Consider the following 15,054-nt stretch of genomic DNA (forward strand, 5'->3'; position numbering starts at 1 on the left):
CAGGAAACAGGAGACCAGTAACTGCCCCATCTACCAACCCCAGCTCTACAAACCACTCCTCCTCACTGCCCCTGGGTGCTGAAAGGAACAGCTAACTTGCCAGAGCTTTGTGGGACTCTGCCCTGCATACCCCCTCCTATCCAGGGCATCCTTTCATGCCACATACATAAGAAATGGGAGCTCCACTCACTCCCAAATTCAGTATACACTATGGGGCACAAAATTACAGAAGCAGGTTTTCTCTTCTGCCTCTCTCAAAGTCAAGCCTCACCCCCACAAATGGCCTGGCTGCCACTCCCCAGCTCCTCTGAGACCCAGTTAGGGGCTGAGATTAGGGAAGAGACTGTGCTCTCAGGAGTCCAGCTGCTTGTGGGAATTGGAGAGGGGGGATGTCAGTCTTCAGACTGCCCAGGCCCAAGATCACATTCTGGTTCCTTTTAAAGGGGGCACACTGAAGAGGTGAGTGTGATGTCCCAGAAATAGGCCAGGTGGTCTGGGCTGAGCTAGGGTCACCACCATCCAGCCTCCACTCTGGGACGAAGTTGTGGGCAGCAGGTACCCCACCTTCCTTGTCATCCCTTGGACAGGGGACAGTCACAGAGCTTACGAAGCCCCACTTAGCCCTCCTCTGATCCCTGTTTCCCCCATCCTAGAGAGTCCCAGAATCTGACCAAGGGAGAGGCTCCCACATCTGTCCCACTTTTGGCTCCCTTTTGGTGAAGCCACCAGGTTGGAGGGGACAGGGGAAGGTCAGAAACACACAAGTGAAGCCAGGACAAGGCCTACGTTGCGCCGAGGTCCCTGGGTTGGCAGACGCCATTCAGGCAAGTCCCCTGTCTTTGCAGTAAAGAAGGTGCTGGCAGGTCTGATAGAAACTTGTGCTTTAATATATCTCTGTGTGTGTGTGTGAGTGTGAGTGTGTGCGTGTGTGCGTGTGTCGAACAACCGTCTCCATGGCCTCAGTGCCGGGCCTCTGTCCTTGTTCTCTGTTCATCTTCGCAGCCAATGCAGGCCCCCTCCCAGGCGGGCCAGCCCTGCCCCTGGGCACCCCGGCTGGCGGGGGGTCAGTCTTTGGTACAATGTGGACACTTTGGTGTGCCGGGGGCAGGGTGGGGGGGCCAAGGATCATCATCTCTGCAACGCCAAAAGGAAGATGGCCATCGGCCCCCACAGCTGTGCCATGAACTGGCAGGGGGCTCCACTGCCTGGCATCACCACCACTGCGACAGGAGAGAGAGAAGAGACAGGCTATGGCTCTGGTCAGCTTTGGCAGGGGCAGCGAGTGGCAGGAAGATCTGCCATTAAGAGGCCCCCATAGTTCTGCCCCACCTCTTTGGGAGGCCTAAGGTGAGCACTGCCTTCAGTGCACACAGACACACTACAGCACAAACGTGAGGCAGTGTGGTGTGAGGGTTAACTCAGCCTGCCGGGGTTCAGGCGAGAATTTACTCAACTTCAGTGGGCTTCAGTCTCCTTATCTGTAAAATGGGTTAATAGTGTGAGCTACTCCAAAGGACTGTTGTGGGAATGAAGTGAAACATGCACATACAGGTTTTTTTACTTTGCCTGGTACGTAGTAATTGTTCAGTAAATTGGACCAGTTAGTATTGGAAGCACTTGGCCCCAAGAAGTCACACGTTCACATCTGGAGCCACAGGCACAGGAGGCACTTTGTTATTGTAAATAACTCAGTAAGCTCACAGGAGGCCAGGGGCTGGGGCTTCTCATTGTCCTACATATGCCCCACAGCCTGTGTCAGATCAGGCCTAAGGTGGGTTCATCCTCACTTATAGACACATGATTCCCATTACGAAGACATTCTGAACCCCCATTCAGAACAAACACCCCCAAACAGGCCGGCATCCACCCACACAGACCCCCCCCACTGAGATTCCCCCACCCCTTCCCATCTTGAACCTTTATTGGGATCCATCTGCTTCCGAGGACACTCTCCCTTCTTCAGAGTGACGTCATCTATGGCAATATCCCCCAGGTAGCCCGAGCCTCGAACTCCCTCAAAAATAATCTGGGATAGGGTCAGAAAGCAGGGAGCAGTAGTTGGGGAAGTTCTCCAGATGCCAGAGATCCCCTCCCACCCCCATCTTTTCCCTCAATCTACCTGGAAATTCCCCCACCCTGCCTGTTTTCCTCCTCAGTCCCAGGAACAAGCAGTAGGCCTTCCTAAATGCTTCCTAGCCAGAGCAACCACCCAGGCCTGGGAGGAGCCTCTGGGCCCAGTGGACTCACCTGGAAGGGCCCACTGGGGCTGATGGGCACGTGGGCCTGCTGCCACACATTGCCCTTATTGCCACTGAGGGACCAGGCATGCGAGTCCAGCACCCCTTTGTTCCGGGACCGCACCAGGAGGTTGAGGGAGCCTGTGGCAGGTATGAAGATTGGGGGAGCAGTGAGCCTTGGCCAGGCCACGCTTGCCTTTCTGCATTTACCAAGTCCTCCTCTCCCACCACTGCCTGCAGCAAGACCCTCTCCCCATCCCCAGCCTGGCACAATGTCCCATTCCCACAGGGAGACCTTGGCAAAGGAAAGAGAGGACAGCAGCAGGATTTCAGCTCATCAGGATGATTTGCAAATTTTCTTTCATTTCTTTCCTTCCATGCTAATCAGCTAATCCCTCCACCCCCTAAACATCCCCCCCACCAGCTTTCCCTCCAAACAAGGGCATTGCCCCTGGACAGTGGGACCTATGTCTGAGCACAGAGCAGTATTCCCAAAGAGCACAGCACATACCCTTGGCAGTACATGATTTCAGGAGGCAGATGAAGAGACTTTTTAAATTTTAATACTTATTTGTATGTTTCATGTGGTGAACAAAGCTAACCCTTCAGATTCAGGATTTCTCTAATGCTAATGCTTAGGACAAAGTAAACCAAAAAAAAAAAAAAAGTGAGTTGATTTACAGAAAAACAGTGCATATGCCACACAGCTGGGGTACAGACAGTGAGAGTGAGATTTTGGAGGCATTGGCCTGGGGTGCTCAGCCCATGTGCCCATAATCTCAGGGCCCTGGAATTCTAGGGGCTCTGAGGGACATGAGAGGAGGAGGGCATTGGCTTGGCTATGAGCACCCTGGCAATGTCAATGCCCCCTCCCTATCTTTCCTAGCCCACGTAAAGGCCCCAGTGACACAATATACCTGGCTCTGAGGGAAGGGGAATCAATCTTAGCTGGCACCTGGTAGCTGGCATTTCCATGGCACTGCCCACAGACAAAGCCACACCATCTGTGACACCAGATAGACAGACTTCCTGATGGGGGAGAGCCACCAAATGTTACCTGCCTGGGATGAAAGAAGCTGGCTTGGACCAAGGAGAGCCAATAAGACATGAGGTCTGGGGACAGCTGGTGTCCTGAGCTGCCAGGCAGGTTGGGAGGGGAGAGGAGGGACCAGTATAGCAAGAAACAGCCTTTCCCCAGCAGCAGAGCCAGGCCTGAGGACTGTACCAAAGGTTCCAGGCATGGGAGCACCCTTACCAGCAGGAGACGGGCCCTAGGGAGGGCTACAACTAGCACACAAGAGAACAGGAGGTACCCAGCTGACTTGGCAAGGCCCAAGTCGCAATATCTTTTGGGATCCTCACCATCCGAAAAGGGACCACTCTCTCTACCCACTCCATGTTCCTGGGGTCTATCCTCAATCCTATATAATTTCTTCTTCCTTTGCCCACCTGCCCCAAGGACCTCAAGTGCATTCCTACTTTTTCACTGCTCAAACTAAAATAGAATTTCTGCCCGCTTCTCTCAGAACCCCATCAGCTCCAATATCCTCCCTGATCAGGGGCTTTCTGACATCCCTTCACAGGGGTAAGCCAGGGCCCAAGACCTTCAACCTCCCTTATGACTGAGCCAGCTCACTACATTCCTCCATATTTTCCTTGCCACCTCCAAAGCCAAATGGAATTACATGCTATGGCCTCATACACTCGAGCTTCCTAGCCTCTGGGCTTTTGCTCAAGCTGTTCCCTCTGCTTGAAATGTCCTTCCCTAAGGTTTTTCCCTGGCCAAATCCTTCCCCTTCTTCAAGGCCTGTCTGGAATGCCACCTCCTCCAGAAATCTTCCTAGGTATGAGTTGGGAGCACCCTATTCTTCCTGTGAAACTCTGAGTCCCTAACCTGCAATTCCCCAAGCCCAGGCCTCTCTGCTCAGCAGTAGGGCAGTCACTATGATCCACATCTTCCCCTTCCTATTGACTCCTGAGGGAAAGTCTGTGTCAATTTCCTGTCAGTTCTCAACAATTAAATGCTGAATGGAGAACTTTCCATGGCTGTCATTAAGTATTTTCATAGAATCAGGGTTGGAAGTGACCTCAGGGTTCATCAAGCCCAAATCCGGAATCAGTCATTTAATCATTCATTCATTCAACTAATTTAGTGCCACTGTGTGCCAGGCACTGTTCTAGGCATTAGAACAAGACAAAGACCCCTGCCTTTGTGGAGCTTATGTTTTATTGGAGGTAGGCATCAAAAAGAAAATAATAAGCCAAGCATGATGCCTCACGACTATAATCCTATCACTTTGGGAGGCTGAGGCAGGTGGATCACTTGAGCTCAGGAGTTTAAGACCAGCCCGAGCAGGAGTAAGACCTTGAGACACTGTCTCTACGCAAAATGGAAAAAACTAGTCAGGTGTTGTGGTGGGCACCTGTAGTCCCAGCTACTTGGGAGCCTAAGGCAAGAGAATCACTTGAGCCTAAGAGTTTGAGGTTGCTGTGAGCTATGACACCACGCACTCTACTCAGGGTAACTGAGTGGGATTCTGTCTCAAAAATAAATAAATAATAAGAAAAGAATGCAGGGGAAGGGTTTAGAGAGCTGTTTGATAGGGTGGGCAGGGACCTTTTTGAGGAGACATGAATGAAGGGAGGGAAGAATGTTCCATGCTGGGGGAACCAGCAAAGGCCTCTAAGGCAAGAACCCCTCAAGTACTTAAAGAAAAGGAAGAAAACCAGTGTACTAGAGTGGAGTGGGAGCCAGGAAGAGTGTCAGCCAAAGAGGTCAGGGAAGCAGACAAGTACAGATCAGGTGTGGGAGCCTCGGAAGACAGTGCTAGGAAACCCTCAGAGAGGGCTGAGCAGGGGAGTAACCAGATCTGGACAGAGGTCCCCTCCACAGCACCCTGTCCAGGGATAGGACATTCACTGTCTCTCAAGACAGCCCACTCCTCTGCTGGGCAGATCTGATGGTGGAAATCGAATCTGCCTCCCAAAAGCTTTCACCACCTGGAAAACACAGAGCCAGGTCTGTCACACAGACTGCCCCCTCCACTTTCTCTCTCTCAGCTCATAAGGCCTGATCTCCTAAGGCCCCAACATGTTCCTGGGTCTGGCAACTGGGTCCCCAGTGTACCCCCTGAGCTGGAGATATAGTGACCAACTGTACCAGTCTGCCCAGGCCAGAGGGGGCTCAGTGCTAAAACTGGGAAAGGCTGTGGCAAACCAGAATGGTTATCCTCACCAGGGAAGCCAAATGGAAATGAAAAGACTATGCAGGGCAGGGAGGTCCTGTTCACCTGCTCTCGCCTACCCAAGAGGAAGCTGCTTATGATGTCCAGACCCAGCCATGGGCAAACCAGTCTATGTGGACGGCTTGGAGGCCCCAGTGGGTACACAGCCTTCCATCCCACTCCATTCTAGTTCACCAGTGCAATGTGACCCATCACTCTAGCTCTGGAGACTTCACCCTGATGAGCCTTTAGGTCTAGACTTGCTTAAAGTCACTTCCTCTTGGCCAGGCACAGTGACTCACACCTGAAATCTTAGTACTCTGGGAGGCCAAGGTGGGAGGATTTCCTGAGGTCAGGAGTTCAAGACCAGCCAGAGCAAGAAGATCCTGTCTCTACTAAAAGTATAAAAAGTGAACCAAGTGTGGTAGTGAGCACCTATAATCTCAGCTACTTGGGAGGCCGAAGCAAGAGGATCACTTGAGGGTGGTGCCTGTGGCTCAAAGGAGAAGGGCACCAGCCCCATATGCTGGAAGTGGCAGGTTCAAAAACTGCTTTAAAAAAAAAAAAAAGGATCTCTTGAGCTCGGGAGTTTGAGGTTGCAGTGAGCCAGGCTGATGTCATGGCACGCTACCCAAGACAACAAAAAGGAAAAAAAGTCTTTCCCTCTTCTGTGCAGCGAAGAGAACAATGAAGAAGCTTCCTGTGCACCAATAAAGAATGATCACCAAGAAGATGCACAGCTCAGAGGCAAAAAGCAAGAGCAGAGCAGCATGTGTAAAACCAGGAGGAAACAGAATATAAATATGTACTGGTTTCTGTGTGCATGAAGTATCTCTGGAAATTTGCCCCCAGGTCTAGTTTGTTTCCTCTGGGGAAGGGCTGTAAATGGCAGAAGGACTGGGAGGGGAGGGGACTTTCATTATTCACCCTTTTGTGCCTTTTGACCCATGTGAAATATATTGCCTTTCCCATAAATAAGTAAACAAACAGACAACATTTTTAAAAGTCATCATTTCTTCAGTACAGTCTTCCATGCCTTATGCCCCCAGGGTCAGTCACGTCTCTGTTACCAGCAGTCTTGGCCTGTCCTTCCACTACCACAGGGGTCACTAATGCCCACTTGGTGCCATTGGTTGTTTAATGTGTGTCTCTCCCATTTCACTGTAACAAGTGCCAAGAAGATGGAGGACTCATCCATCTCATTCACTGCCATGTTGATACCTGGCACAGAGCAGGTGCTCCGGAAGTGGTGGCTGAACAGATGAGTTATAGATTAATGAGACACTCCTGCCGGTGCCATCTCTTACTAAGGGGAATTCTGAAGTTCACTCTCACACTTCCTCCCACTGTGCACTCCCCTTCTGATCCTGTGTTTAGGACTCAGGGAAGTCAGACAGATCTGAGTGCTATGTGGTCTTGGGCAAATGCTTAACCCCTCTGAGTTAAGTGTGGTAACTCTTTCCTCACCTGGTGGTCACCTGGGGGTGGTGAGGGCTCCTGAGCACCCAGGACATCACCTGGCACCTAGCAGGCACTCAATATATGCAACCTCTTAGTTGTTTCCTCCACCCCCCCGGACATCCATCTAATCCTGCTGGAGCCTTTTTATCTGTAGACTCAGGAAACCATGATCATCTCAAAACCTCAGACAAGCTGCCCTTCAACTTCAACCTTCTATCCATACCCCCTCCAAGGACCTATGATTTAGCCAAGTCAGGAAGCTCAGGTCTCATGTGGGCCAGCCCCTCACGCCCTGTGACCCCACTCCCCTCTCACCCCCACACACACTCGGCCAGACTGCCTCGTCCCCCGACTCACCAATGTGCTTCCCATACATGTGGTAGAAGAAAGAGACACAGTAGAACTTGGCGCTGGCATTGTAGAGGGGACTCACCAGCCTTGCACGGTCACCCAGCTCCCGGGGCCTTGATGTCTCAATGAACATGTAGTAGCCTGTGGGGCAGGGGCAACGTACCACCTGGCTCCTCCATGCCCGCCCCACCACGACCCCCACTCCTGCCTGACAGCTGCCTCACAGCGCAGCACAGGAGTCTGCTGGGGTTCCTGGGGTCTCAGCTGTACTGCAATCTCTCCTCTTCCTGACCCTTTATTAGGACAAGGCCGTGTCTCCCCTCAGACCAGGGCTCCCCAAGGACAGGGCCATATCTCCCCTCAGACTGGGGCTCCCTGAGTACAGGGCCCTGTCTCCCCTCAGATTGGGGCACCCCAAGGACAGGACATGTCTTTCATCAGACCGGGGCTCCCAAGGACATGGCTGGGTCTCCTGTCAGACTAGGGCTCCCTGTGGACAAGGCTGTGTCTCCCCTCAGACTGGGGCTCCCTGAGGACAGTGCTGTATCTCCCTTCAGACTGGGGTTTCCTGAGCATAGGGCCGTATCTCCCCTCAGACCGAAGCTCCTTGAGGACAAGACCATGTCTCCTCTCAGACTGGGGCTCCCAACGGAGCCTCAGACTGTAGCTCCCTAGACCTAGATCCCCTCCCAGAAGCAGTTCTCCATTCCTAGCTGCCAGTCAGGTCCTCACCCTCAGGGGTGCCACTTATGTCAGTGGGGGGACCAGTGTTGGGAGAGCGCTTGGGGTTCTGGGTGAGGGCATTCTGCCGCGTCCAATCAAAGTTGTCCGTCACATCCTGTGTGTAGCCACAGATCTTCTCATCCTCAAAGTGGCAGGTATTGTCTGCATTTAGAGGAGGGGATAAGAGAGAGTCAGCCTCCTCCCACCTCGCGTCCAATCTTGCCCTCCCTCACCACCCCTGAGGCAGCACCCACGCATCTAAGCAATGGACCCAGGACTCCAGGGTTTGGGAGACAGGCAACAGGGCCCACAAAAAATTTCTTCCCCTAACAAGACTTATTAACCATTTTTATGCCACACACCCTTCTGGCATCTAGTGTAGCCTAAGGACTTCATCTCAGAATAATTATTCCAGATCCATAAAATGAAATGCATAGGATTATAAAGAGTATCAATTATATTGAAATATAATTGTCAAAATAGTTTTGTTTTGTTTTTTTTAGAGATGAGTCTCACTCTGTCGCCCTTGGTAGAGTGCCATCACAGCTCACAGCAGCCTCTAGCTCTTGGGCTTAGGTGATTCTCTTGCCTGAGCCTCCCAAGTAGCTGGGACTACAGGCTCCTGCCACAATGTCCGGCTGTTTTGTGTTGTAGTTTGGCTGGGGCCGAGTTCGAAGCCACCACCCTCGGTATATGGGGCCAGCACCCTACTCACTGAGCCACAGGTGCCACCCTGCCAAAATATTTTTTAATTTGTTACAAAATTATGAGTGGGCTTCTTTATTATCTAATTAAATCACATGATCTGGGGTCAGGTCTGATAACTACCATAGTTTTGGAATACTAATGAATGTAAGTGGTAGTTAGAAAGATCTACAACTATAAAGTGATGTGAGAACATCAGATTTCTACTGCTGATAACACACAGGGACTGATTCCACTACTGTAGTTTGTTGTCTACATTCATCACTGAAGGTGATATTAAATTTCTGCTAGAAGATTTAGGAATATAAACAAATAATTGTATGCCCTTCCAGGTCCATAGACCCCCTGAATTCTATACCCAGATCCCTTAGGGGTGCATGGCTCACAGACTAAGAACCCTTTCCCAAACAACAGGGATGTGATTAGTCTGAACTCTCCTATTTTCCTTTGGGGACAGTGAATCTCTCCCCACCAGCCAGCCTTTAAGGCCCAGGATAAATCCTAGATACAAACATCTCCAGCCCAGCACTGCTTCTTCTAGCTGCTGGCCTACCCCCATGGAAACCCAGGGAGGTCATTTTATGAGTATTTCTCAAGGTCCCTTCCTCCCACCCAGGAGAGCTGTCATGTCCCTAAAGGGAAGGGGAAGTCATGGTGTGTTAGGGGTGTCTCACCTGACAGGTTCGGAGAGTTGATAGCTGAGAAAGGAAGCAGGGAAACCAAGTCAGAACCAAGGTGTGGGGCTCTGCAGAGGGTGTCCTACTTGGGACCAGAGGACAGGGTCCTCAGAGCTAGTACTGGGGGCCAGTGGTCTGGCCTGCAGTGACAGGATAGGAGAGTACAGATTGGGGGCCCCAAGCTCAGGAACCACATGAGGCTAGTGAATAGGGTCCCTGGGCACAAGATGGGCCCATCTTTCCCACCATCACCAGCACTGTCACCTACGTTCTGTGTAGTGAATGATGCGTGAGGCCATGTCACCAGCCCCAAAGGTGGTATAAGGTGTGAGGCGGATCTCATAGCTGTGGGGCACACGCAGATCAGTCAGGATATACTCCAGCAGCTGCCCCTTCTCCACACGCCGCACAGGGATGGCCTTGACCATGGCATTGTGTTGGTTCAACTGTAAATACAGAGTTCCCAGATACAGGCCACACCCTCCACTGGAGCACCAGCCCAGGCCCTCAGGTCACTTGGCGGGGCAGAGTGGAAAGAGGAGAAAGAGCAAAGATCTGAAGCAGAAAGAGTGAAGGTCTAGGGAGTTGGGCCCTCAGTTTCCTTTTCTGTAAGAGGGGACAATCACCCTTTCCATGCTGACCTCCCAGGGCTGTCATAATAATAATAATGATAGCAGCAGGTATTGAAAAATGGTTCTGTTTTGCCTTACTAACTTATTTAATCCCAAAATAACAATCTTATGAGCTAGGATATTATAATTATGCCCATTTTACAGATAAGAAAACTGAGGCCAAAGAGATGAAGCTTGCCTAACCTCATACAAAACTGGATTCTAGCATAGGCAGTTGCCCCAGAGCCACTCTCTTACCCTCCCACCTCCTACCTCTTAAGCTGGGCAGAACCACACGAAATGAGACTGGGCATGAAAACAGCTCACTGACTCTGACCCTTCATTGTAGAGACCCCATACATGAGACTGACCCTCCTTCATTAGGCTCTTGACTCAAGAGTAGAATATATGTTCTGTGAGCAGTGCTAACTCCCCCTTGACCCAGAAGACCTTTGCCTGCCCAATTTTCAGGGCTATGCCTCAAGGTTGGGTCCAGAAGGGACAGGTCCCTAGAACCTCCTATCTCCTGCTTCTATGTCCAGAACATTTTCCCCCCACCTCTAAAGAGTTGCCTGTAAGCAAGTCAATGTGTCTGAGCCCCTGTCTCCAACCCTACCCTTGGCCTTGAGGAGCATTTCCAGAATCAGCTGCCCCCAGGCCCTGCTGCCCCATGGCCCACCTGACGGACACTGAGTCTGTAGTTGAGCACAGGGTCGACAGCATCGGGCTCCCTCTGTGTCCACTGCAGCACGTAGGAGTAGTTCTTGGACAGCTTGTGGCTGCGGGTGGGGTTGGGGGTGTCGAAGTAAAACTCCGGGCTGTAGGCTTTGGCTGAGAGCGGGGGGACGGGGGCACGGGGCCGTGGAGGGGGAGGGGAGGGAAGAAACACAGAGAGAGGAGGCAAGGGAGAGGGAAACAGAGGGGGATGGGGTGGAACAGAGAGTATATGGAGAAACAAAGAGAAAGGGGACGTGTGAGGAGGGGAGAGAAGAGAAGATTGCAGAGAATGAAGATAGGGAAGGGAAGGGAAGGGACATTGGAAATTCCAAAAGTGGTATTAGTGAGAAGAGAAAAAGATAAGGAAGAGATAGAGAAAAGAGAAATTTGGGGAGACAGTGAAGGGCCAGTGATATTGAGATGAAAAGAAGGGAAGAGAAAGGAGAACAGAGAAAGAGAAGAGGTGGGGAGACAGGGCAAGTGTGGGAGAACAGGGGAGAAGGGAAGGAGGTGGGAAATGTCACAGGGGCCTCTGGCTGGCAGGGCTGGGTGGTGGGGAGGAGCTGGGGATGCGGCCAGTGACCTGTGGTCCTAGCCCCCTGCTGTTGAGGGGTGCATCTGAACACGAGCTGAAGGGGCACCCAGTCAGTTAGGAGTTGTTGGGAAAGCTGGATATCGGGAATAAGAACGCCTGGGCCCCCTCTCCAGGGGTGCTGCCACCAGCCCTGGCAGGGAGGTGGCCCTCCCCAAATGGAAGAAGAAGGGAATCCCTGACTACCCTGGAAGTCCCCATTGGCCCTAACCACCTCCACCCCTTTCTAACCCACCCAAGGCCAATCTGCAGCCCCCGATGGCCCACCCAGGAATGAGTTGAAGGGTTGAGACTAAGTTGGATTTCTGGGCACTGAACGGCCTACATCTCTAGGCTGACAGCTCAGGAAATGGGCACTCGGTGGCCCAGGGTCACACCTGACATTCCAGAGAAGCTGTCGAGGAGCCTCTTTTCTCCCGTATATTAAGCTCATAAGGGGTTCCCTATCTGGAGCCTCTGGAGGTAAAGATGAGGGAGGGGCTTGAAATGTGACCTGTGCCCAGGGCTTAAGTGGGCTTAAAGTCAGTGTGAGAAAGGTTGGAGCCCATGGCTCTGGAAGTGGACAAGGGTGAAAGGGATGGAGCCTATGGCTTATGTAGGGGGCGCCCAGACTCCGGGAGGGCCTAGGCCACTTGCCAGCCGGGCCAAAGGGGTCAGCCTAGACCTGGTGAAGACCAGTTTACACAGTGGAGCAGCTGTAACACCAAGGAGGAGGAGGCGGAGCTGAAATAAGCGGGGCTTAAGGAGTGTGGGCGGGCCTTAAAAGAAGGCGGCTAGCCTTAAAGAGGGAGGAAATAGAGGGGCGTAGCCCGTGCCGTGTCTGGGGTGGGGCTGTGAGGTCTCGGATTGGATCCCGGAGATACGGGGCGGGGTCTAGACCGGGAATGGGCGGGTCTTGGAAAGGCTGGGCTGAAACCTGAAGCCGGCGGGCTACAAGGGGGCGGGCCCAGGCGGGCGCTGCAGAGCAGGGAGCGAGGCAGAGCCTGGCGCCACGTGCGAGTGGATAGGTGAAGCGGGACCACCCGACGCTCACCCGAGACCTGGAAGAGGCAGGTAGCTGAGCCCACGTCGTTGGACACGCTGCACTCGTAGCTACCGCTGCTGTCGCGGGTTAAGGCGTCCAGGCGCAGCTCCGCGTGGTCCGGGGCTTCGGCAGCGGCTGGGACCACAGGAGGTGGCGGCAGCAGCTGCCCTTTGAAGCGCCACACGGCCGAGGCGATACGCTGGGGGCTGCCTCGCAGGAGCGAGCAACGCAGGAGCACCGGCCGGCCCAGTGCCTGGCGCACATCCTGGGAGCTGGGCTCTACCTCCGGCGGGACTGGGGACCGGAGCGGCGGTCAGTGAGGCTTCTCCCCAGCGAGCTGCGTCGGGGAAGCGACGCACTCGCCCCTACTCCCGTGACCCCCCAGCCTGGAAGAATCACAGGGTAGATGCATGCTCCCAACACATTCATACAGTAGCAACGCTTATACCACCCCAACCAGCACACTCAGTCCTTCCTGGCCATTCCCTCCAACCCGGCTTCCCAGACTGTACCTCTACACACTCCCTAAGTGAGCCTCTCACCTCTCATGTAAAGATAAGCAGCATAACGCAGGGGTTTAAAGCACAATCTCTAGACCCGTCGCTCACCTGAGACCTCCCCATAGATTAGGTTCAAATCCCAGACCTGCCTCTCTGAGGCCTTAAGAAATTCACTTAATTCTTATGTGCTTCAGTTTCCTTATTTGTAAAGTAGGGGTCTAATAGAATTTATTCATAGGGCTATGGAGGGTTAAATGAATTAATGCGTTAAAACTTTCAGAATAGTGCGTGGCACATGAGTTAATTTTCATCATTTTGTTATCAGTATATTCCCCTTGAAGTTTCTTCCTCCTCCTCAAAATCCCATTTCCACCTGTCAAAATCAAGCCATTTCTCTGTTCACTGGGACCCTGAAAATGAAGGCGGTTGTTCACTTGATGGAAGTGAAGCAGGGAACACAGACCTCTGTGTCTCAGAGCACGGAAGTGTCAAGGAGGTTTTAGAGGTTATCAGCAGGTGTGGGGTTTGGTTGGACCGGGGCAGCCCAGGCTGGGAACGGAGAAGGACGGCTGGAAAGGTGGTCGAGACGGGGTGGGATGACTCACATTGCACGTTCAGCTGCACCTGGGCCTCGCGGGGGCGCACGTTGAAGCCATTGTAGCGAGCCGTCTGGCAGCGGTAGGTCCCGCTCATTTCTCGGCTCACGCGCTCCAGCCGCAGCTTCCCGTCCGGAGTCTCCTCCAGGGGCAGCCCCGAGGGCAGCAGCGCAGCCTCCTTGTCCACGCGTGACCAGAGCACTGGAGGCCGCGGCTTTCCCCGCACCTCGCACTGCAGCTCGGCAGGCGATCCCTCACGTACAGTCACCACGGCCCTGCCTTTGGGCACGCTGATGGTGGGAGGCACTGCGGGAGGGGGTCGGGCGAGGGACAGGTAGGAGCAGGGTTAGAGCTTCAAGCCTCTTTCCCCATCTCAGACTTCCCGCGAGGCCCTCTGTATCTCCAAAGCAGAACTCATCTTTCCAAATCCTTTACATCCCCTGGGTCTTTGCCTCTGGGTCTTACAACTCATGAGACCAGGAGTTAGCCTGGCCTAGTCCTTCCCCAACATGACTAAATATTGAGAATTCCACCTTTTAAACATTTCTGTTAAGTATCCCCACTCTCAATCTCCCCTCTCCTACCCTTGGGCCTACCGAGAGTAAAGCCTGCATAGTCTCTTGCCTACAGTGTTATCACAGACTGCTAATCTGTCCCCCAACATACTTCTTCCAAAGTAACAGAATACCTGGGTTTTAGCAGGGCACACAGCCATGCAGAGTAAAGAATATGTCTCCCAGACTGCTGTGGTCACATAACTAAATTCTAGCCAATGGCTAGAGCTGCCATTGTGTACAAGGTGGCAAATGCTAAGGATGATGGAAGAGCAGCCAGGAGCCTGGGACCCTGAGGACTTCGTGGAGCAGAGCAACTAGACTAGTGAGAACTGCTCAACCTGGACTTTTACATGAGGAAGAATACACATCTAGCTTGTTTAAACTACTATTAATTAGGGTTCTTCTGTTATTTACAGCTGAACCTAATCCAGCCCAACACATTGCCCAAATGAGGGTCTTTTAAAGACTTCCTTGGGTCCCATCACATGGCACATCAAACAAATTAAAATGCAACCATGTCCTACATGAAATATAATTAAATATAAAGTTATTATTTGTAAATAGCTCTACAAGGCAAGCTGAGGTCCAGTTATATAGTTAACATAATTTATACTCTATAAACATTTGTGCATTTATTGGCTTTAATTTTGCAGTTTTCTCTTTGTATTTTGGAGCCAATTAATTTATTTTCTAGGCCTAAGTTTCCATGGTCCTTAAAACACTTCCATGCACATGGCATTAGACCCACAGGGCAAATGGCAGAAACTGCCCTAGGCCCCTTCCCTGGCTCAGGAAAACATCCCAGCTCCCAATGCTTCTCCACTCTCCCTGTCACACAGGCCAAAGATAAAGAGCTATCTCTCCCTTTGAGGCTTTAACTCCTGAACTCTGTAAACAAGGTCCTCCTGCTCCAGCCTCTACCTCCCCCCAGCCTCATCTCCCCTCTCCCATCCTGTGTCCCAGCTATGTGGGATCCACTTGTAAGAAACACACTTCCTGCACACACCAAGTCGTGTACACTTTCAGGTGCTCCCCCATTCTTTCTGCTTGCCTTTTCCAGTCTTTTTTTTTTTTTTTTT

At 52.2% G+C, this 15,054-nt stretch overlaps 1 protein-coding gene across 1 annotated transcript in view; it reads right to left on the minus strand.

Annotated features, from left to right (window-relative positions):
• Positions 1–1,128: 1,128 nt before the first annotated feature.
• MDGA1 (MAM domain containing glycosylphosphatidylinositol anchor 1) overlaps positions 1,129–15,054 on the minus strand; it is a 53,417-nt gene continuing 39,491 nt past the window's right edge. The window contains exons 8-17 of the mRNA XM_003789158.3: positions 13,428–13,724; positions 12,332–12,616; positions 10,669–10,820; positions 9,647–9,824; positions 9,376–9,399; positions 8,006–8,158; positions 7,280–7,414; positions 2,248–2,378; positions 1,918–2,026; positions 1,129–1,220 (exon numbers count right to left, since the gene is read on the minus strand). Coding sequence (XP_003789206.1) covers positions 1,129–1,220; positions 1,918–2,026; positions 2,248–2,378; positions 7,280–7,414; positions 8,006–8,158; positions 9,376–9,399; positions 9,647–9,824; positions 10,669–10,820; positions 12,332–12,616; positions 13,428–13,724 — 1,556 coding nt within the window. The remainder of the gene's footprint in view (positions 1,221–1,917; positions 2,027–2,247; positions 2,379–7,279; positions 7,415–8,005; positions 8,159–9,375; positions 9,400–9,646; positions 9,825–10,668; positions 10,821–12,331; positions 12,617–13,427; positions 13,725–15,054) is intronic.

This window comes from Otolemur garnettii, unplaced genomic scaffold (assembly GCF_000181295.1).
Source record: "Otolemur garnettii isolate 467f Iridium unplaced genomic scaffold, OtoGar3 scaffold00031, whole genome shotgun sequence".
NCBI classification, from domain to species: domain Eukaryota; kingdom Metazoa; phylum Chordata; class Mammalia; order Primates; family Galagidae; genus Otolemur; species Otolemur garnettii.